General features: G+C 40.1%; 1 protein-coding gene across 1 annotated transcript; it reads right to left on the bottom strand.

Moving 5' to 3' along the window:
• Positions 1–793: 793 nt before the first annotated feature.
• LOC308082994 (3'-5' exoribonuclease HELZ2-like) lies at positions 794–25,055 on the bottom strand. Its single transcript, XM_080425072.1, has 20 exons — positions 24,939–25,055; positions 18,305–19,807; positions 17,331–17,514; positions 16,922–17,029; positions 16,296–16,810; positions 15,578–16,201; positions 14,488–15,286; positions 14,259–14,334; positions 10,664–14,066; positions 10,361–10,446; positions 8,466–8,603; positions 8,221–8,376; positions 7,930–8,074; positions 7,698–7,814; positions 7,412–7,604; positions 5,026–5,172; positions 4,652–4,861; positions 4,344–4,494; positions 2,884–3,051; positions 794–1,664 (listed from the first exon to the last, which is right to left on the bottom strand). Exons 2-20 carry the CDS (start codon positions 19,675–19,677, stop codon positions 1,549–1,551), a joined length of 8,709 nt encoding a protein of 2,902 aa, XP_080281198.1. The 5' UTR covers positions 19,678–19,807; positions 24,939–25,055; the 3' UTR covers positions 794–1,548.

The following is a 25,055-nucleotide window of genomic DNA, read 5'->3' as shown; positions in this document are numbered from 1 at the left end:
TGTGCCAGAGACCCTGCAAGATTTTGTGGATTTGAAAATATTCCTACATTTTCACTTTGTTTTCATGATGTTTCTTTGAAAATAGCAGATCTATTGTAGATTGTAGATCGGCTTCGGCTATTTTCAAATAGCCAATGTTAGAGTGCTCATGTGGCTTCTTTTGCGCTTGTTTTCATAGACCTGGTTACTGATTTCTCTCGCACAATCTGGCAACACTGATCCTGATCTGATGAAACAGTGGAAGAAGATGTCACCAAGCAACCACCATAGATATATATATATATCTATGGCAACCACAACCAGTAAACCATTTAAAGGGACAGTGAGTGCAGTATTATCATTAACCTTAAAATTATTCATTTTATATCCTATTCACATATTTCATGAGAAATATGTCTGATAGTTATACATTTATTACACAATTAATCCTTAATCATAATAATTATTCCTTTACAGTATTTATGACTAATTTTGAAGTAGTGAAATCCAGTGGTATTTTATAATAAAAAAGATATAAATGCATTTTTTTTAAATCTTAAAAAACGAAAGTAAACCAAAAAAGAAAAAAAACTGATTTGGCATATGTTTGCTCAGTAAACCATGTTTTTTAAATTCTTGTCGGCACATGTAGTATTAACAGGATAATGCTGTGTTAATACATGTTCTTTCTGGTTATTAATAATAACTATATTTGTCAACATAATGTAATATGACTTACTGCAATTGATCACACACTAGAATATATAATGAAAATCACACAATGCAGTGAAAATAAAGCAATATAACATTCATAAAAGATTATTAGAACAAACACATTTATTTGAAATTCCTGAGATCACAGGGTTTTCTCTGTAGGGACAGAGGCTCACAAAGTTATACATCTCAGATAGTGGTCTGTTCTCCTGAGAGTGGTGAAGGTTTATCATACAAGTGTGATAAACAACAAAATTGGAGATGGATTTCTATAACCCCAAAAAGGACACATTTACAGGTGGGTGTTGGCCTGCAGAGTTATGCTCTGATGTTTGCAGTGGACTAGCCTCAGAGAGAGGCCAGAGTGTTACGTTAAATCAAACACAGGATGTCTGCTTAATTGCTTGGTGTTGAAGAGAGAGAAGGTAGAAATGATATGTGAGAGTCCATCTATCCTTAAGTGGGATAGATATACGTAAATAATAAATCAATATAGATTTTTATGGTGTTCATGCTTGTGAGTGTCTGGGAATGCTACACAGAAATATAATACATGCAATCTTGGGCTGAACATAGCTACTGTAAAAGCTTTATATAAAAAGTACATCTTTTCTCAATTCTTACAAAAATGTATGAAGATCAAGGTAAATCACAATGCAAAAGACAATTTCACAGTGTCAGTAATATCAAAATCATGCATGATAAATTATCAGTATGTTTAAAAAAATTGTGCTGGTCATCAGCGTGGCAGTGTGGTTGGACTGAGTTCTGCTACAGTGGCAGTAGCAGATTACATTATGCCTTTATTCTTGGATTCATTCTGTGTTGTGCTCAAGCTCGTTGCCCCATGACTATCTATCTGGCTAACTTTCGCACAGAAATGTTTTCAGCTTTTGTGACAGAGTTATTTGCTGTGTAGTGCTTTAGGAGTTGTCTCCAAGCTGGACTGCAGTTCAGTAATTCCTGGTTTCCTTTTATGGAAGAGAAAAGAAAAAAATATATAACATGAAGAAAAATACTCACAATGATGGCACTTCACACAGAACACAGATAGGCAGCAACATTACAGTTACGGTCAACGCAAGCAGAGAGCAAGAAAAGAAATATTGGCAGCCACCTTTGTTCATAGTATCATCCTGTGAGGGGCCTATAATACATGCATGTGTGTGCCTGAGGATGTGAAGGATAGAGGTGAGATAACAGTGGGAGTTTTTGTGCTCAAAATAAGAAGTCAGGTGTTTTTGAGATTGACAGGTGTCGCAGAGTCACAGTAGCCCTGTTGACCACCTCAAGGCAAAACCCTGCTTATGGGCAATACCGAGGCTTCTATCTTTGTATGCAAGATAATTATTAAGATGGATCTTCCAAATGTTTATTTCACAGATGTTTCCTTCCAAATTATTAGGTGCCGGAGCTCATGAATCCAACTAAAAGACAATTACTACTTTGACATGAGGGGAAGGCAGGACCTGACTCCTTTTCCATTGCAGGAAGGGATATTGAGGGGAAAATGTGAAATTTTAATTAATAATAAATAGCCTAAAATAAAAAACGTATTGTATAGATCTCTTAACAGAAGACATCACACTGATAAGAACCAGTATGCGTGCAACCAGTATGCGCGCAATGAAACCCATTCTATCAGGTCTCGCTAGGACACGCCTCACCAGCCAACACACAAGAGGGGGTTGGGGTGTGCTGAAACCAGCGCACCCCGAAACAACAGGTTGAGAATTGATTGTGTGAAACAATCACCTGTGCATCCAGTCTCAATGTTGGTAAACAAATAATTGGTCTATTGTATGTGCATTTGAGGAGACGCCAATGAAACACCTTCTAGATTTCCCAGAGCGCAGCTCGGCTCCGGAACCTAGTTTTCATACTGTATACTCCATCGTGCAACAGTGTTCATTGCTTGATAAAAAGACAATCTACAATATATCAACATGTTTCATTGTGATGTGATGATTGCTTATAAATTCTTCTTTTTGGGGTAGAAAACTGTACAACAAAGTATGTAGGGCTTAAGTGGTTAACTCTTATTTATAGGGAGCCTAGTAAGGATGGGCTTATGCAATAGTGAAGTTATGACTGTGACACGGAGAGGTTCACTGTCTACGCAGTAGTAAACTAGAAATGCATTGTAGTAAACTTGTAATACACTGTAGTACACTAGTAATAATAACTTACCAACAATGCACAGTCCTTCTTTGGCCCTGGTGATGCCTACATTGATCTGGTTGGGGTCACCCACAAAGCCCACCTGTTTGGACAGCCAGGCTCTGTCTGGCTCTCTTTCAATCTCCACAGAGGGCAGAGAGCGCACAGTGGATATGATGACATATCGCCATTCACTGCCTGGAAGACACAATATTATACATCAGTTTCATAACAGTTCATTATCATACTTTCACTGACAATGTTGTGAAATAGACTGTCTGCCACTTTCTTTACATGCGCAGCAACATTAAAAGACGAACACATTTCCACCGGCTGGCCTTCGTCAGTGCATCAAGCAGAAGGGACATCATATAGCTGGCTGGCTGATAATAATCATTAAGACGCTAATGCAGTGTCTCATCATCACTGAATCGCGATCAATTGCAAAACACATAACAAAACAGTTAACCTTTTTTTTACAAAGAGTCAAGTACACAAATTCACGTCTTCTGATGCTGCTGTTTTATTAAATAAAGACATTTAATTTTGACTGTGAGTGCGGATGTTTTCTTTGTTGTTTAGACTAGAGTCTCTGACTTGCACATGCTGTGAGGGCAGGGGTCAGGGCAGGGGTCTACAACTTAATCTTGTATGCTTGGTGTAGACGAGGAGTCCAACATACCCATGTATGGGACACATCTGATCACAACGGCAATGTGAGGTCATGTCATTTTACAATGTCCCAATAACCCCACCCACAATCAAATGCGGCAGTGCCATTCTCAAACCCAAGATGTGGAGAGGACGTGACGACTTCGCAAAAAATCTGTAAATCGTAAATCATCATGTCCCCCGTCAGCATGCAACGTCAGACAGGTTGTGAAGTCATCAGTGCTGATTATAATAAATATTTTAAATCGCTTTGCATCTTGTCTCCGGAGCCAAGTCTCTTGTCTTGGTTATCACAGAGTTATCTCACAGAAGTGGTTAATTAGTTAAATTTCCATTACAGTTTCATTAAACAAACTGAGATGGCATACAGTAAATTCCAACCATGATTCAAACTGTGTAGACCCATATGCCCCATATTTCCTCTGGCCAACTGTGTGACAGAAGATTAGATTGAGTTAACTCTATGTTGGCTAATCAAATGTTTCGATAGACTAAGTAAATCTTGCCGAGCCCTGTGGCCCATAGGGCAGGAGCCTATCTCCTGTTTCTGTAGCGTGATGTACAAATACACCCCCTGGACATGACCCTATGGGCCCGTTGTTAGTCTTTGGTATGACCCGGTCAGAGAATCGAACCCCAACTTCCCAATCTCAGGGCGGACACTCTAACCACAAGACCACTGAGCTGGTCCATATGACTAAGGGAGATTAGGAATTTCAAAGCCATACAGTTGGCTTGTTTATGGAAGAAGAAAATAAATGAATCAATCAATTGCTGGATAGAGAAAGGTTAGTAGCAGTACAAAGTTATACAGTCACCTTGACTTTTTGTAATGGTGGTAACAGTGATTTTGTCCATTTTCTTCAGGCAATCTTTGATTTTTGACACTTGGGCATTGTAGGGAGACAGAATCACAATACTTTGTTGTTCTATATGGGATTTCTCAACCAGTTCTTTAGCAAACTTTACCTGTGCAAAAACAACAAAAAAGGAAAAGTTAATAAGACATAAAAGATAATGTGAGTAACAAACGTATCTTTCTCCAAGCAAATTTATAACATTCAGCCATGGGAATATAGTTTAAACACTGAATAATACTGAAACAAAAGGTGGTTTAATACCATACCACTATATCTCTCTCTTCCAAGTTGGCTTTGGAGTTCTCATTGCCCTTTGCTGTGCGCACAACCTGACTGATCTCATCTCCTCGAACGTCTCCAAAAATGATTGACTTTGGCTTTTGGTCAACTAAGAAGACACTGTTTGGCCGCTTCACGTCCGTTTGCAGAAGTCCCTCATAATATTCCATGGATGGGAATTTGCATATGTCTTCATGCTATGAAGGTGCATAATTCACAGTCATTGACTAGAATACTTTTACTTAGTTAACAATATTAATATTATGATATTAATTGTCCATCTCACAACAGAATAAAGCAAAAAAGACCTACAGTAATAATATACTTTAGATATGATACTGTATACAGGACATGGTCTCACCATTCTGTATTGGGTGTCCAGCATCACTGCCCTAGTCTTGTAGAGGGTAAAGTAACGCTCAAACAGGGATTTAGACATCCCTAACTTCCTGACATGCATATTATTGACAATGGGTCGCAGCTGTTTGTGGTCACCAAGCAAAACAATCTAAAGGGATAAAGTACAGTAGTTATTATTTAATCAGGCACCACATCTGAATGACATCCAAAAAGACTGCTCATGCACATTAAAGCCCACATACAGCATATAGGTCCTTACACACCGGGGCGATTTTTTCGTGCGAATAATATGCTTTTTTTAAAAACCTTATAAAGTCAATGCAAGCGTACATGGCGCGAAAAAGTGGAAAAGCGAAGCGAAAAAGCGTCTTTTAATTATTCGGAACGAGTCTGAATTTTGCGTATATTCGCCACATTCGCCGGTGTGTAAGGACCTTAAGGGTTTAATGGTGCATTAGTGTGACAATCAACTCTCAGTCACCTAAATATACTCTACATTCAGACCTCAAGCAACTTAGGAAACTTAAACCTAATTTATACTTTATACAACAGTTATTTGATAATAATAACAGATTTTCAACTAAAATCAGCTATTTTTGGCAAGTAACAATGTCATTGAATGAAGTGTACAATATACATGCATGAGGCTTTAGCCTAATTTAATCAGTCATCAACAGCCAGTCTCATTCTAGTGTTCTTATGTCCTGCTTATTGCCAACTGGTAATCATTTCAATAATCACAAACTGTCACTACATCTTGGAAAAACTGAATCCATTCTCTTTGGGACCAAACATTCCCTCAGACAGATGGATGTAAATGATTTCAAGGTCAAAGTCGACGGCACAATTATCTCTAGCAAAGAAGAGATTACCTATTTGGGTTGTATCCTTGACAAATACCTGACAGGTGAAAGCATGGCTACAAAGGTGGTCAAAAGAGTTAACCAGAGAACCAAATTTATGGGCAGAGTTTCCTCTTTTGTCAACCCTCAGGCCCTCAGGACCCTCTCTGGGGCCCTGATTCAACCACTTTTTGACTATGCTTGCACCTCCTGGTACTCCAACACCTCAGTGTCACTGAAGACTCAGCTTCAAACCTCCCAAAACAAACTGATTCGGCTACTCCTCGGATTGGGGCCCATGACCCACCTTTCTCCCACCCATTTTGCCAGCCTAGGCTGGCTCAGGGTGGAAGACAGGGTTAAACAACTAAAAATGGGACTGGCCTTCAAAATTGTAAATGCAAATTTGCCCGATATGCCCCCTATTCCCGCATATCTGAGTAAATACCTCCAAAAGGTTAGCGACACCCACAGTCACAATACCAGAGGGAGCGTTAACAACAATTTGGTACCACCCACCCATAAAACAAACATGGGCAAATTCTCCTTCTACAGCACTGCCACCCAGGATTGGAATGGTCTAACTCCATCCCTCAAAACATGCAGTTCGCTGGGCTCATTTAAAAGAGCCTTAAAAAAGCACCTTTCAGGTGGCCAAAGGAGGAAGTAGTAACATTTTTCCCGTTAGACAGCAGACCCCCCCCCCTGTTCTTGTACATATAATTTTCCCCCTCTTTTTTATTTTTTAGTTGTACATAGTGATATATTTTTTGCTGTTTATTTTGTAATGATATTTGAACTGTGGTGCCACTATATATGTATATGAATTGAATACCAAGGCCCTCATTGGAAACAAGTCCGCAAGGACTTTTATGAACGGACCTGTTAGACAAAGTATTTTAAATGTAACTGTGCTGTTTTACATTTTTTGCCTAATAAAATATTCAATCAATCAATCAATCAATCAATCAATTTAGGCCTAAATCAGGCAGTAGTGTGGCAACACTGTTGGTAGGTTCTGAATGCAGAGTATGACATGCAAATTGGAAGTGTTTATTAGAAAAACTTCATTATGTTGTGTAATTACTTAATCACTACTGGCCCTATTTTGGGGAAACTGGTGTGAAGTGCAGTCAATGGCGCGGCCACTATACAGTATATCTGTGCAGACACAAAGTGGTCACTGTCACTGAGCAGACGGGGTAAAACATGCCACTTTACCTCCAGAAATGGTGACTTTGCACTTCCACTACAAGCCTCACACTCCAATCTACAGTACCACCAGCCCCAAAACCATGCCCTATATTTCTATATCTTAGTACTTGTTTGTATACTCATATGAATAGAAATAAGTATGTCAATTTCACATTTCAACAAATCTTGCACATGCTCATAGACATACTGAAGAACCATGATGAGGTCAACAGTCATTTGTAAAATCGACCCAGACACTGTTGGAATGAAAGCAATATTGATGATCAGCAATAAAATTTATAGGTCCAGATAGAAATATCAGAATATTTACACTAAAATAGTTCAACACACCTTTTCCGGCTTGTTGCAGACTAATGGAATTAGGGCCTGCGGTTCAGTGGCCATTGCACACTCATCAATGAGTATCTGCCGAGCACTGACTGTGCTTTTCAAGCTGGGGTTGGAAGCTGCTGTACATGTGCACAGTATAATATCATGTCGTTCAAGCTCATACTTCCGAGCTTTACTGAGAAGCTTTGTGTAGCTACAAGGGAAAGAATCCATTCTGTTATACGGTTGTCAACAGAAGAATAAGAATTTCCCAAATAAATAAGTGAAACAGTGTATGTGAGCTTACTCTTTCACTTCTCCGTCAGTCAGCTCTGGTCCCTTTTTTATTCTGTGGTCAAATGCTTTTATCTCCTCGGAATGAGGGTTTTCTTTCTCACGTATGCGATGATGCAGTGTGATGCTCCTAAAAAGAATCAATTGAAGGAAAATACGAATTAATGTGAATTATGGATCCAAAATTAATTCAAAATGTTATATGAAAATTAATAGCATAAACTTGAATACTGTGGTTACTATACCTGAGTTCCGGCTTGGAGCACTCTTGGCGAAGTGACCTGGGAGAGAACTTGAGGGTGCAACCTGGATAAGGGTAGTCCAGCATCTCCACTTGTTGGCTGTAGACTCTGAGGGGCTTCAGAGCATCGCCAAACCTCAACAGGTACTCTACACATCAAACATTCAAAGACGTATGTATGTAGTATTCACTGCATTCATTAAGAGTGAATTCAATGCACTTACTGTAACCAATATGATTCATTGAAACTAAACAAATACTGGAGAAATGACAGTGTTAACACAAAGTAACTTACCTGCAACAACATCAACAGATTTGTTGGAAGGACCACAGTAGAGAATCACTTCTTTCTTCTTGCTGTCCTTCGGGTCAACGTCTTTCCTGTTAGTCCTGGAGTTCAGCTCAAAGAACCAGTACACAATGTATACTCCCACCACTGTCTTTCCAGTGCCTATAAAACATAATTATAATATGTAGACAATTAAATAACTGAAATGAATCCTGAGGCATCAGGGTATGCAGCATAATCTTACATGTTACCTGGTGGTCCTTGTATAAGTGTGAAGTTGTTGTTGAGAGCTTTTTCTACAGCATCACATTGGGTCTTGTTCAACTGTGGCAGTCCTTTTGGTGGTTCTTTTTTCATCAGCTGCCAGCGGTTGATGGCGCATGGTGTCGCTTTCAAACAAAATGTAAGAAACATTAAAACTTGTAAGGTTATGAATTGTCTGTGTGGGAGGAAAAATAACCTATGGCCTCCTCCTGATCAGGTAACTGGTCTCGGATTAGATTAATCTAGGTTTTGGAGCTAAACTAAATAGTGCATGGCATATTGTTTCCCTGCCGGTCTCGGCTGATTACTGGCCTCTAATCTCTCTCTCTAGAGACAATGAACGAGGAACTATGTTGGATGACGGATGCTTTTCCATTAACACCAACTGTGACCACACTCTAATTCAACGTTGTACCTCGTCTGTCACTCCTTTAGCGAGGATATCGACGGTTTTGGCCATTTATGACAATATTGATTAGGGATTAGGGAAGTCTCTAATATTTAATTCTGGACAATGTGATACCTGTTACATATCGTTGCTGTCGGGCAGAAACGTCCTGTCTCCATATTTCAACTTTTTATGTTGTTTCGTAAACTAATGTCTGTAGTGATTATCATACAATGAGTGTGCGTCACACATATGTGATGGATAGGCCTGCATGAAAACATGCTGTAACTCATACTACATGCGTGTGACTCTAGCTAACCTTAACATGTCTTTAACAGCCCTAGCACCTTCTACATTATTATTATAGAGTAAATCATGTAGTGCACTATGCTGAGGGTGCAAGGCTCTCATTGACAGATATACTTCAGAAAGTTACAGTAGTTTCCTGTCTTATCTCAGCCTAATCAATTAGCGTTAACACATAGTCTAGGAACATTAACATGTTTGCAGAAAGAACACGATTATCTACAAGGACCATCTGCTCAACTTCCGGTGGAGTCAGGGGGGCCGTTTGCACCCTGCAACGCTGGAAACAAGGAGGCCATATGCACCTTGCATCGCCTGAGTAGGCTATAGCGACTCATGGCAAAGAACACCTGCCTTCTGTGACCACGGCACTTCCTGTGACCCTAACAGACAGGATGTCTGTGAGCTACAGATGCTGCGTGTTCCACCAGCAACTTCACCTTGAACTTTTGCACCTCGGGTCACACATAAACATATAGAGAGGCTACCTTATTTGTAACCAGTTTAACCCTTCCCTTTGAGTCCGCCTCAAATGGGATGTTCACATATTGAAACTGTATGTGCAGTATATATATCATTGTCCTGTCGTTAATAAAGTAAGAACTCTGTTGAATCTAGACTCCTCGTCTTCTTCCAATGCAGTTCCCAGATGCGCATCGCTCTCTTTGCTGCTAGACCTAACTCTCACTTTGTGATTTCCACTCACTTCTTCTTGACCACACTCATCTGACCAGATTTTGAAAGACCTGAAAGACCTTTGAGAAAGAAAATCATAACAATGTCCCCACTTCGTCACACTACAGTGTCACTCAAAAGTAGCAAAAATAGCCGATCTACAAGCTCACAACCCGTTGCGTCGCAATGCTATGTGTTGTGAGCTTGTAGATCGGCAAAAATACTTTTAAATGAAAAGTATTAACAAGGCAGTATTAACAGTTATGACTAAATAATAACTACCCTTTTTTTCCTCCATTTTCTGGAAAGTAACGGTTTCAGACATACATATGCCGGACAGCAATGATATGTTTCTGACTTTCTGTGATATTGAACCCTATACAGCAAGTGTGTATCTGCTCTGTTTAAAGGGGAGGTTGTTGTGCCTGGGAAAAAAAGATCTACTTGTTTTGATTTGGTATGAATTTCTAAAATGATTTAACTTTTGACTACTGTCCAAACAAATATGCTTACCTTCTTTTGGAATGTGATGTCCAAGAGCTAGCTTCTTGACAAGGTCACACGCAGACGGAACGTTGATGACAGCTTCTTCTTTTCGTCTAAAAATAGATAAATAATACAATTTGTATATTAGAATTTGAAGTGGGTTTAGTTTAGTATACTCTGCTATTCAAAATAAATTGTCACAGTTGCCACAATGATTAAGTGAACTGGATTAAATGTATAAATCACATAAAATGTTGTACAGATTAAATAATAAAAAAACATTAAATAATATTGAGCTGGTAAGATAACCAATTTACAATTCACACTTACATGTCTGGTAGCAGCTTTGGCACCAGTTCAACTGTGAAATCAGTTTCTTTCTGAAAAACACACTCTGGAATGTTGGCCATTGGCAAATGATTGACATAGAAGTGCACTTTCTTTGCTTTGTTATTGGAGCACTCAATGTCTTCCATTTTGCATGTGACACCATGGGCCACCCATGTGAAATCGCGCGGGTCCACCTCTACAGTGTGGTCAAGAGTTGCAGTCAATGGCAAACCTCTTTTCCGTATGCAAAGGAAGCATTTTGCAAGATTGAATTCAATGGCCCATTTATCAATGCATGCGAGGGGTAGGACAAAGCTTCCTTTTAGACGGTCCTCCCGCTCTTGACAGAAGTTTACCACCAAGTCCTCAATGACTATGCTGTCACTTTCACCCACTGCAGTGGCAGCAGACTCCATCTCACACATAGGTTTCCAGACCCGTACATAATCATCGTCGGCGTCGCTATAAAAAGACTTGGATGGACGGCATGCATATCTTGAGAAACATTGGATAGGGTCATGGGCATGATCCACACAAATCTCAAACTTCGGTTTGATGAACACCAGCTGAACAGTGGGTGTGTGTTGTCCTCTTTTTATCTCTGATGTCATTTGGACTTGAAGGGTGTCACCTGACGTCAACTGGACAGCAAGGTCTACATAATGTTCTTCTTCTGCGCTGCATAAGTTGGTCTCAATGTTAAGCTTCTCCCCAATATCTAGTTGTTCCTCTTGCTTTGTATCAGCACTCTGTATGAGGGACCTAGCTCCAATCCAATTTTCTTTGCCAATTGCTTCAACAATGGCTTTCCAGGTTGATAGAGGAATCTCAGTGCAGGGACTGTGGTTTTGAAGCTTTTTCACTTCATTGTGGATTTGCTTGATGGTGGATTTGCTGGCAGAATAGATTCGTCTTCTCCACTTCAGAGTTGTACCATTTCTTTCATGACATGGTTGCTCCTCCAGTTGTAAATCTCTGTACATAATCGGTAAGCTGTCTGGAAATATGCTCTTGTCAAAAGGAAATGACACCCTGAAACTCTCTTGTTCTGGGTCTGCGCTAACAACAAATGCTACCTTTGAGACATTTTGTTTCTTCATGTTCACTGCAAAGGAGATCCTCTCAGCCTTTTGTTCATACTGCTTTGCGGTCTTGATGCTCTCTTCAAAATGTGGACACATAATGTCAATTTCTCTTGTGGAGTACGGGACTGGAGCACCACATAAGTGTGTGTGCAAAAGCCTCTGCAAGACGATGTCAATGAACCGCCTTAACGGTGAGGAGGCTTGTGTGTAAGACCTTAATTTCAGCAAACAGTGTCCAACATCTGCTTTGGGCGATGAGCTTGAACGTATTATGTAAGATTTCCCAAAGCACTTTCGGAACTGAGATACTGCTGGTAGAAGCTGAGGGTGGATGTCATCGGTCGCAATTAGATCAACTAGTTTGTCTAGGTCACTCTCTGTTCGGGCAGCGGACTGAATTTCATGCCACACTTTCGTTAGGACACGGAAACTTTCCTCCCCTGAGACTTCTTGGTCACAGTCCAGCACTCTGTGCTTCAAATGAAAAGATAATGGTATGAGATGTCCATACATCTCCTTCAACTCTTTAACCTTTTCAGGATTTGGTGGTGCCTGACATCGAAGGGGTGTGCAACTTGTTGTTTCTAGTGCATGGATCAAAACGTCAGATGTCCATCTGTTGAACAACACACTTAGCTCCTCAATCATCAGATGGGCTCTCCTCTTCCCAGGTAATCGATGGTCATCAGGACGAGCATAAGCCCAGTCTTTAAGTCTAGCTCTTCTTTGGGCTTTTGCGAAACGATAAGCCATTGCCACACAGTCTTCTACTGTATCAAACTTGGGTTCCCTTCCGGATCTTTCCTTGATGATGTCCTCTGCCACGTCATAAGACAGCTGTTGATCAGAGTTGATTAGGGAGAGCTGGAATGTTGGCTCTCCAACGATCTCATCTGTTGCCTTTTTTACTTTTAAAATTAGCGAAATAACCCTGCGATTGTGACCTGGCAGAAGACTCCGCTCTCTGCTGAAGGATTCTGGAAACATAGAGATGGGCTCTCTCCCTGGGCGGTAATATGTGGTACCAAAACGTTTTGCTTTTCTGTCTAAATCATCCCCTGGGCTCACAAAGCTAGCCACATCTGTAATATGAACTCCTATTTCATAGTGGTCATCATCAAATTCCTTGACGCTGATGGCATCATCCAACACTTTGGCTTTGCCCGGATCAACAGTGAATGTCTTAACCTTGTTTAAGTTTTCTCTTCTTGTGCAAGTGTGCCTCCACTCAGTTTCTGATCTGGGATCTTCACCATCTGAATATTCGGTGGGAGATTCAACTCTGAATTCTGCATCTAAAATCCTTAGCCCATTATCCAAAGTTTTTCCAATTGGAAGAACATCTATGACCTTCCCCAGTGGGAATAAACAATGTTCTTTCCAGCAAACCACTTCCACCACAAACACATATTCATGAACACTCTTTTCAATGTTCCACTGTGTGTTACTATGGTCCCATACTGGGATGAGATTGCGATTCTTCTTGCTAACCAATATGCATAGTTTGGGAGCATTTATAGCAAGTGGTATCATCATCTTTCTGATGAATCTTTCCTCAGGTTTCGCAGTGTTTTTCCTTGTTTTGCAGTGATCTTCATCCTCAAGTGTGCACACAAATACACGGGATGATTCAGCCATCTTGGTGACCCCAACAACCTTATTCGTTGTAATGCCGTCACAGAATGTTCTCTGTAACACCACTTCATCTCCATTAAAGGTCTTGCCCAAGTTCTGCCTGCCTTTCAGGCTTACACGTTTGGTGGGGTTGTCAAATGGTATGACATAACTTGTGTCAAACGACTCCATAACCAACCGTCCCCGGACATACATACTTGGTTGACTTATACATAGCTCCATAAGGTTATCTTTCTCAGAATCTTTTATATTGTATGTAGGCTCATCTTTTTTCAGAGGCTCAAATTTGTCTGAACTGTATTCTGTTTCCATTGCGGCAATGTCAACTTCCAGCTGTTGAAGAATTGCATCTGTGTGAATGGCGCTATCATCTGGCTGTTCAAATCGTTGGAACTTTGAAATTTCATTGATATCTCTTTCAAATAAATCTTTGGTGAGGTGGTTTGGTTCAACACTTTCTTTGTTTATGCAGTGGTCTATGTAGTTCTTCCAGATTCTTGAGCACTTTCCAAAGGTGCAGAGGGCAGCAGCATCTCCAACCACAAACACTTGGGACTGAGCCCTGGTCATGGCTGTGTTTAAAACACGAGAATCATTGAAGAGCTGTACACCAGGTAAGTAAGTTGATTTTAGGCTTTCACGTGTTTGAACAGCTGTGATTATAACGGCCCTGAATTGTTTTCCTGTAGACAAAACAAAGACATATTTCAGAATAAGGAATATTACAGTAAATCAGATGAATACCATCATCAAAACATTTGAATACTATATTTTATATGAATAAGCAAGATTCCATTCAATGGTTATTAGTTAGTTATCTTATAAAGATACAATTTAATCAATTCTAGGAACACCTAAGGCTAAACTAAAATCACCTTGCACATTTGCGATGTTCTCAACTTTGACTCCAACAAGGTGTCTTTTCGAGAGCTCTTTTCTGATTTGTCGAACCTATGAAAAATCCACCAAAAACACAGAACAGGCTGATGGTAAGAAAAGTGTTACAACTGTGCTTTCCCTGCTCATTATTATAAATGGTAAACTTATAGCCATTATTCCAATGATAACAAGAGTCAACAATAAAAACAAAGTGTCCTACTTTACCTGATATCCCTCTGATAGAACACAGATAGAGCTGTGGTCCTTGTTTCCCCATACAGGTGGCCAATGTTCCAGAATATCTTGTACTATTTCAACAGCTTTTGCGACCTCTGCAGTATTGTACCATGACATAGAATCTTTGTCCATGTGGCACTCTCCTCTTACATGATAGAACTTCAGGGAGTGGCCATCTGGATGCACTGGAACTTTTCCAACAGCCTTGATAGCATCATTCTTGCCGACGTAGAACTGAGTGGATACAAAGTCCACTATTTCTTTGGTTGAGCGATAATTTGCATTGAAAATGATTCTGCTTCTCATGGCAGCATCACTCCTTTGTCCTTGATAGAAGTGAAACAGTCGATTCAGAAGTGTGTGATTGGAACACTGGTGGTCTTCCACTGAGAAGAGCTTGGGTCCCATCTGCATGTGATCTCCGGCTAGAACAACTCTGGTGTTTGGCCCAGCCAGACCAAGAGGCATCAGGGCTTCACATTCCAGCATCTGGGAGGCCTCATCAATTAGAATGTGGGTGAAGTAGCCACTAGGCAGCTTTAGGTCATGAAAGTGTTGTGCCATTGAAGTAGTTGTTACCACGATCCTGTGGCGATCCAGGACAGCCTTTGTGGGAGGTAGAAAATATTGTCCATCTTTTGAGAGATGGCAATATTTCAGAGTGACTGCATCGGTAGCATACAAAGAATTGCCATATTTATTTGCCTTTATTCGAATTGGCTTTAATCCATGGTGTCCTTGCTTGATGAAAGGATGGAAGTGATCTTTAACATAGAGATCTGCAGAACTGAAAGGAACGATTGCCACTGTTAAAATGTTGCTGTCAAAACAATAATTACAAGCAGTAATTTCAAACTGTATTAACAGACATATAAATGAATAACCATGCCAATTAGTACTGGGAATGTAAAACTTCAAGCTTTATGTAAGGTGTTATAATGAACTTGTATTAAAAGCTTTACATCCCTGAACTATGGATAAAAGGTGGTTAAGGATCAAATTAACTGGTGCAGAGCATGGTTTTCAGAAAACAACATCTGCCTAGGATTGATTCTACATTCTGAATATGTATAACTACCTGTTGGTGTGCGTGCAGATCAGCACTCTGACATCAGGTTGCTGAGAGAGCTCTATGGCTGCGGTAGCAAGTGTGAATGTTTTTCCAGTTCCAAATGGTCCATAGATAAGAAGTGGTGCCACACTTTTTCCCAGATCTGAATCGCCTATGATGAAATTGATTGCAGCCTGCTGCTTGGCATTCACCTTGTCACAGCTAGTGTCATTCACAGGAACTCCACAATTTTTGAAGTCTGGCAGCACTCCCTTTGTATCTGGTAGGAGATCTACAGCTTTGTGCATCTTGCAGAACCACAGACGGTTCAGCTGAAATTGCACCTCCATCTGACGTGTTTCATTGTGTCTGAGGTCCAGCTCTGAGCAGCATCTTTCGGAGAGTAGCAAGTGCATTTTGTTCTCAGTCATAGTATCTCGTACAACGATGGCTTCATAAACCTTGGACTTCTTCCCAGCTGAAGACAATGGCGCTATGAGAGCTGACTGGACACTTCGTCTCAGTACTGATCCCTCTGGGGTATCTGGTGTGAGCTTACAAGTAACTGAGACAGTGCAGTACAGTTCTCCACGAGGAGCCTTCATATCTTGAAGAGTGTCTGAAATAATTGCTTCTCCACAGAAATTGAGTCTAAAGTAAAGAAAAAGAATATGCACTTGTTTTACATAATGCTTATATATTAAAGACATTTTGAAAGGACAAGATTAATTGATAATCATACTACCTTGAGACAACTTCTTCCTCAGCCCTTTCCTCATCATACAGGAAGTGGTGCATCCTCTCCTTGTAGTTTTCGTGACTCAGAGGTGTTTGGTTGATGTTGGAGGGTTTGTAGAGAAAACTAATCTGAGGAGGCTTGTACTCCTTTAACAGCTCTTCCTGATCTTCTGTTCTGTTTATACATGGGATGATGACTTGGTTTCCCCGATGCCAGCGTTCAAGACTTTGAGAGGACGTACCACGGTTCACAGGTGGTTCTTCGGTGCCATCTGGCGTTGGCTGTCCGACCCTAACCTTGAGCTTTTGCAGCAGCACTGGTCTCATGTCAAAATCCAGCACCAACCACTGTTCGTACAGGCCTGGGTTGAGGGCCTCAAAGGACACAGTGATGTCATAGGTCATGTCTGCCTTTCTGAACTGTTCACCTGAGGCATAGGTGCAGGGCATGGAACTGATTTCTCCAAGAGAGAATGAAGCTCCTGGCTCCTGTTTCAGCAGCGCCACATGCACAAGTTGCCTCTGTATATAAACAAAAATGTAGTTAGCTAACACAACAAAGATGTTCGTTTTTTTTTGTTGTTGTTTTTTTTTTACTTATTTTAAACTTATAGAAATGTGGTTAAAATATACCTCTGTGTTGACATGAAAGTTCCAGTGCAAGCTTGCATTTTCCTGCTCACAGTCCACATATAACTCTTCATCACACGTAACACTGACATCATCAACTTGGTCAGACATCTGTTAAATGATTCCAATAATGTATTTCCATTAATGACGTTTAATATTTTGAAAATACATGCAATGGTTATAATCAACCAATCAATCAATCAATCAATCAATCAATCAATCAATCAATCAATCTATCTATCTATCTATCTATCTATCTATCTATCTATCTATCTATCTATCTATCTATCTATCTATCTATCTATCTATCTATCTATCTATCTATCTATCTATCTATCTATCTATCGTATCTATATAAACAATGTACTATTACTGTATATATTGGACAAAAACGTCTGGGACTCTTACTTACAACATATACTTCATTGCTGCTGTCTCTGTACTCCTCTAAGAGCTTTTCGCCATAGGGCATGAAGCCTTGAGCTTCAATGTTAAGCCTTATCTCTTGTTGTTCTTTGGCTCGCATCAGCCACTCCTCCAGTTCCTCCACAGAATGGGCTTTTAGACAGCTGTTTCCATACTCACAAGTGTCTGGCCTTGAAAGAGAAGTAGAAGCATAATTAAATACTGTATACTGTACAGAGTGAAAGGCCAAATATGGCCCCAAAATGTTCAATATGCCCCAGAAATCAGAGGATAGAGGGGAAATAATCACTCGCAGTATGTTTTATGGAAATCATGTGACTATTTGAAGTTAATTCATTGGCATACACACTAAACAAAAATAAACACTAAACTTAAAGGTGCAATTGATCGATTGATTGATGTGTTTAATGAAAAAATATGTATACAGTATACAAAAACATATTTGCACTCGTCATAAATTTTGACAGATGTGTATAAACATGTTTTATGTTATCCTGTCATCCTTTCGACTCAAAAGTAACTTGGGAACGTAAATTCATACACTAATGACTACACACTAGGTGCCATTATTTTTACGAGAATGGAACCCTGCACTGAGAATTTAACGAGAAGGGAACCCCCAATACCCCCACAACACACACACACACACACACACACACACACGCACGCACGCACGCACGCACGCACGCACGCACGCACGCACGCACGCACGCACGCACGCACGCACGCACGCACGCACGCACGCACGCACGCACGCACGCACGCACGCACGCACACACACACACACACACACACACACACACACACACACACACACACACACACACACACACACACACACACACACACACACACACACACACACTGAAGACATAAGTTGTTTCATTGCATGTTCAGGAATAAAGCATAGCAGTGGATGGATGTGCATTAAACATTCAAAGGTGAGCAGAGCACTTTTACCTGTCACATATGGAAAACTGCTCCCTGTTGCAGTGGGGAGGGGGGCGACATCCCCACTTGATGGTGGTATCTTCTGATATCATCTGGGCATGCTCCAAGGAGGCACAGTGCTTCAGGAAGCTCTCCTGAGAGGACAGGACCAGGAGGCAGGCTTTGCAGTAGATGGCCACCTGGCTGGGCTCAACCTTTCTGTCTTGGCTCAGCAGAAGGAGCTCTGCACGAACGAGAGACCCACTTTCTTCTGCCTTCCACACAGCCAACTCTACCTCGCTATGGGCACAGTGGCACTGGGACGCCCCATGCCAACAGGGCATGCCGTGCTGGACGTGGCTACAGTATTCATATCTGCAGTTTGGGGGAAGAGGGCGCACCTGGCTGTACACTTCCTTACCCTGATTGGGTGTTACGTGATGGACTAAAACTGGGTTCCAGGCATGCATGGGATCCGATGAGCAAGTGCTCTTTGAGCTCTTAGCTGTCATTTTTGGTGGACTGCCTAGAAAACAATATTGACAGAGCTCAAGAAATTCACCTGAAAACTCTTTAAGTATGTTTTCAGCTATGATCTCTGGCTGCATGACATTTTTTTCAGATTCAGTGACAAGTCTAATTAACTCAGCAGTATCTATCCTTTTGTCTTTTTCGAAGTTCCAAACTGTGGCCTCCTCCATACTTCTAGCAAATGTACAATTCCCCCCATGATTTGTGCAACCAGAGCCTTCCTCAAAATATATGCATACTTGATAAAGGCTTCTTTCACTATTAAGTGATGGCCGCCGGGGTGAAACAGGTCTCCATAGGTTGGAGCCTTTGGCTTTGGCTAAAAGCAGGTCTTTACCGCAACAGTGACTAACTGACTGAAGAGAGTAGGTTATTTCCTTCTCTCGGACAGAACACAAGGAACACACAGCTGTTAAGTCTAAAATTGCTAACAGGTCGCTCAGGGTTTCAGGTTTATCTCGTTTACCAGTGTTTCGCTCAGCTGCAACTATCTCATTTTGAGCTATAAGCTGGCAGAATGATGTGTGGTTTAATCCCTGGAACTTCTCAAAGTTCCATACTGTGGCTTCCTCATCGCTTCTGGCAAAGGTACATCGGTTCTTGTGTTTTTTACAACCAGAACCCTCTGAAAAGTACCAGCATACTTCATACAAACGTGGATTTGGAAATGCGGGTCGCCGAGAAATAGGCCTCCATTTGTCACTGGCCTTGGCTTTGCCAATTAGAATACTGTGTGCACACTGGTGGCTGGCAGATTTGAGTAAATATGTAATTTCATTCTCTTTGACTGAGCATTCAGTGCACACAAGCTTAAAGTCATGTGTTGATAAAAGATGTGTTAATTTGGACCCATAAGCCCATTTATTTGCCATTGTGCTATTGGCATACTCGTATCTAATGAATATACCCTATCTCTGCATAAAACAGGGACTTCGTCATATGGATACAAAAATAAAAATAAGAAGTCTGTCCACGGAAAAGTCCTCCTTAGATTTCTTGTATCTAAAGGAGACAATAGAAACACACGCACACGCACGCACGCACACGCACGCACGCGCACGCACGCACGCACGCACGCACGCACGCACGCACGCACACACGCACACACACACACACACACACACACACACACACACACACACACACACACACACACACACACACACAATTAGAACAAATATATTTTCAAGTGATTCAAGTTTGGTTATCTGAATGGACATTTCCTGAAACAAATGGCAGTACATTAGTATAAAATGCCTGTCATTAAAGGGCACCATGAAGGAATCGAACCCTAGTCTGCACCACCTGGACATGGCACAGTAATGTTATTAGCTTCAGCTGTATTTACCTGTCAAAATGCATGCAGCAAGGGAAAACTCACAAACAGACCTTACAGTGCTGTATAAACACGAGCACTGGACTTTCAGGAGTGCAAAGTGAGACATGCATGATGACTGATGATGAGTCACCCTATATATAGGTACATCTAGTGACTAGTCAATGATGAGGGCAGGGGTCAGCAAGTAAGTTTAGTCTCGGGCCAATTTTCTTCTAAGCCATTAGATGGTGGGCCAAAACATAACCAATAGCTAATTTAATAACTGTAACTTGCAACAGGGCCTTATACAACTTATAATAATAATAATAATAATAATAATAATAATAGTAATAATAATAATTATTATTATTATTATTATTATTATTATTATTATTATTATTATTATTATTATCATCATTATTATTATTATAATTATTATAATAATAATTATTATTATTATCCTATATTAAATTGGCTAATGGGTGGGCAGTCCGGCTGGCCAGCGGCCCATCACTATTACTCAGCATGACCAGTCATTTTCTGGAGGCCACATCCTTGAATGATGCACTTTGAGAACATTTTGTTTTTTTAATCAATCCTTTACAGGAAAACAACAGATGACTTCATGACCAGGGCAGGAATTTCAGGCAAGCCACGAAGGCCATGGCCGTCGTTGCTCCTCAGTTTGGCCTTGCGCGCCTCAAAAAAATGGCATGCCCTGAGGTCACAGTGCCCCGGCTGACTGTACCACTTTCTCCTCTGTCTCTTTCTTGTCAATATGTAGACACCATTATCTCTTTCTTGTCATGTAGACGCCATGTCTTTTGTTGAGATTCTGAATTCTCAACTCCCCTGAGTCCCCATCTTTAAACCAATCCAGTAACTTTGACTGGTGCAGGGCTGAGCATGGATCAGATTGTAAATACCATAATTTATTTATTTCACTGCAGATAGTCTACATATAAATGACTAAAATCCAGGCCTGTTCATGACTTTTGGATTTATAAATTTTTTTAAGCCTCTCTTGCACATTTTGGAGGGCTTTGGATAGCCAATTGCAATAACGAATAACTAATAACTGATATGATGTTTGTTTATCACATTATTTATTTCAGACATAATCTGAGTGGACTATACAGGGAGTTGCATAATGAGCCAAATAATTCAGGGCAAAATACATTTTGTACGACCTACAGTTCAAAGAGTTACACTATACGTAAAGCCTGGTATAGCACCTAAGGAATAGACGAATGCACACAGCCTTCACAAAACTCTGAAGATGTCTTGGATCAGGCTTTTGCAAAGGCTAAAGCTTATGAGAAAACTTAAATTAATTATTCACAAATGTAAAGCTAAAAATCTACTCTTGAGTATTTAACAATACCTGTTAGCACTTGGGCATGACATGTGTAATGCTATGAAAATACACTGGACAATTTTATCTGTTGATGACACAGGCAAAGAGATCTTTAACTCGCTTCCACTTTTCCTTATTTTCTAGAGCAAAGAATGTTCGATACATGTACGACACTCAAAAAATACTGTAACCACCAGGGACTGATCCTAAATCAGTTGTTGCAAGACACTTTGCAAATAGCAATCATTCCATTTTGGACTTGGCATTCTGTGGCATTGATATGAAGATTTCTAATCATTGTGGTGGAATTGTGGATCAAATCTTACTCTAATGTTGTGAATGCGGATATATCTTCTGCCTTAAACACCACGCCCTAGTGGCTTAAATTAAGAATTACATACAGTATGCCTTTTTTTTATACCAGTGGCATTATATTGTTCTGATGTCTTTATATGGCCTGATCTGCTGGCAATTGGCTTTATGTTTGTTTAATAAGCCATAGATCATGTCTCACTTTGCACTGAGGAAAGGCCAAAGTCCATGGACTGAAACATTTTCACTCTTGTTTGTACAACCCTAAGATCTCAAATAGAAACAATTAAAACCCAAACTCTAATCTGAAATCCTTTTTTAGTTCTGTGTGTGTGATAATACAAATCCTTCATGGTATGGCACTGATAGACAAGAGTCAAGAAGTCCTTCTCAGTGGTCATCTTGATTGATTGATTGATTGATTGATTGATTGGTTGATTGATTGATTGGTTGATTGATTGATTGATTGATTTATTGATTGATTGATTTATTGATATATTGAATACTTTATTAACAGTTTGCAAAGACAAGCACAGGGAAGTACAGTTCAATACAAGGTCTGTTAAGAGGATTTTAAACACAATAAACCAATTTGGCTTGTTTCCATTGGGGTCCTTTGTACATCAGTTTATTGTCAGACAGATGTTATGTTATATGATGTTTTTGCATTATTGTATATTATTGTTTGTCTTTAAATGTTTCGATGAATTGAATACACAGGACTTCTTGGGTTTATCCTTTTAGCATCCTTTTGTATGAAACTGTACCTCTGTGCTTAAGTAAACTATTCAATTAAATAAAGTATTCAATCAATCAATCAATCAATCAATCAATCAATCAATCAATCAATCAATCAATCAATCAATCAATCAATCAATCAATCAATCAATCAGTCTGGCACATAGGGGTTTATCCGCTTCACTCACACAAAAGTACTTAACTCAGCCAGTTACACAAGAATATTTGTATTCATCATATCTTGCACACACACTCTGACCAGCAGTGTAGCAAATGAAATATTTTTGTTTGATAATTTTTTGTTAGATTTACGTGTGCGTAAGCAGTTGCAATTCTAGTTCGTTTTGCATTGTTCTCCCATGCATGGACAACAAAGAGGAGAAAATAACTCCTTTGCCCCCCTCCCTGGCACCAACGCATTCTACTGAATGGAGAGACTGGACTCACAAATCTTTTGAAAATAGAAGATTTACAAGCTCACAATGCGTCGCATCGCCAGGCATTGTGAGCTTGTAGATCTGCTATTTTCAAAAGGACAAAATGTAACTACATTGTGTAGGTCTACATCCACTTTGTCTGAAACCATAGCTGAAATATCCTGTATGATGCGCTAGATGGCACCAGAAAGCCTTGGTGGTGCTAAACCAGTGGTTCTTTGTAGCAGCCCATTAGCCAAAAGCCAAAAGAGAAATTTGATGCATGTCTCACCGGGACCCAAACTACTGAAAATAGCAGATCCACAAGCTCACAAGGTGTTGCTCTGCTGCATTGTGAGCTTGTAGATCAGCAATTTTATTTTTAGATCAGCATTTTTGGGCGGTGAAACCGCCCCTATAAGTGAGATTTGGAAAAATGTACATTTTCCTGCGCTGTGATCTGGGCCCAGGAAATTTGTAGAATTATCCTGCGCTGTGATTGGCCAATCACAGTCTATTCAGGACTGTGATTGGCCAGTGTCACATGACACATGTGCATAGCCCTATATAATAAACCATAACTTGAAAAAAACCAAAATTTGTTTTTTTTCAAGTTATGGTTTCGTCCATCATAAAGAGTGTTTCAATAAATGTATTTATCTTTTGTACATGATTGGTTGACTCCATTCAGTATTGTGATTAGCTAGCAAGACACCGCCCACTTCACACAGGGTGTGATTTTTTTTTATCTTAATGTTTATTTTAATGTAGCCTAATGAAAAACTTTGAAATAAACTTTTTTTTTAAAGAAACTAAAAAGACCCACAAAAATCGGTCCGCAACACACAATTGGCCGGGTCCCGATTCCCGAACCACTGTTTGTGAAACAGTGTGCTAAACAACCAAAACAACAGCCAAGACCTATAGCTTATTACAGTAGAGTAGGCTACATGTTGCAATAGGCTATAATCGTGTCACAACTGTCAATGTTAAGAAAAAAAACTGTTTCTGTAGGCCTATACACCAAACAATGCACAAGAATTTCATTATAATTATTTTTGCTCAGCTCTTACTCGACTTAAAGTAAATTATAGCTTATTTGGTGATGAGGTCAATTTGGGAGGAAGTCAAGTTCACTGGTAACATTAGCTGTAGAATACAACTCTCGTAGACGTAGTTATGATTCTGACGTTTTCAATCTACGAGAGTTGTAGGGTTCACCCCCCATGGACACAGGGACTTTCAGCACTATACCCCGTAGACACTCCAAACATGTACAAATTGAAAATAAAGGTGCTTAACCCCACACCCCAAATGTTAACTCTCGTTACGGGGTAGTAGTTTAATGTAATAATCCATATCTTTCAATAAAGAAGTGTTTTAATGCCGTCTGTGGCCGATTCTGTCGGAAGTTCCCAATGGGCGGTAGTGACACGCCCATTTGGTGAAACCCGGAATTACACTCAATGTAAACATGAAGTAAGCGAGGGTGAAAAAATGGCGTTCGGCCACAGATGGCATTAAAACACTTCTTTATTGAAAGATATGGATTATTACATTAAACTACTACCCCGTAACGAGAGTTAACATTTTGGACGTGGGGGTAAGCACCTTTATTTTCAATTTGTACATGTTTGGAGTGTCTACGGGGTATAATGCTGAAAGTCCCTGTGTCCATGGGGGGTGAACCCTACAACTCTCGTAGATTGAAAACGTCAGAATCATAAATACGTCTACGAGAGTGCGCGGAGGAAGCGCGGAAATTAGGCTACATGATGGAAATTACAAAAGACAAATTACACGATGATGGAGTATTAATTATTACATTACATTAAGTTAACTTAATACTCCATCACATGAGGGTGTGGCTTTGACAAAAATAACTTTTAAAGATTTTTTTTTTTTTTACAGGAGAAACACCATTGTTTCTGCAGTGCGCACTAATAGGCTATACTGTTGCATCATTCATTAGGCTATATAATCCACACTCACCTCACTATGGAATCAAGATGTTGTAGAGCCTTTCATTATTCCCATCCCGACACTTGATAAAAGCAGCTGTGTCTGAGCAGTTCTTATCACATCATAGGTCTAGTCTATAATACTAGA

The sequence above is a fragment of the Gymnoscopelus braueri genome (assembly GCF_963280865.1).
Source record: "Gymnoscopelus braueri genome assembly, chromosome: 3".
Classification (NCBI taxonomy): domain Eukaryota; kingdom Metazoa; phylum Chordata; class Actinopteri; order Myctophiformes; family Myctophidae; genus Gymnoscopelus; species Gymnoscopelus braueri.
The sequence above is the reverse complement of the archived record's forward strand: the minus strand, read 5'-3'. Positions and strand labels throughout refer to the sequence as shown.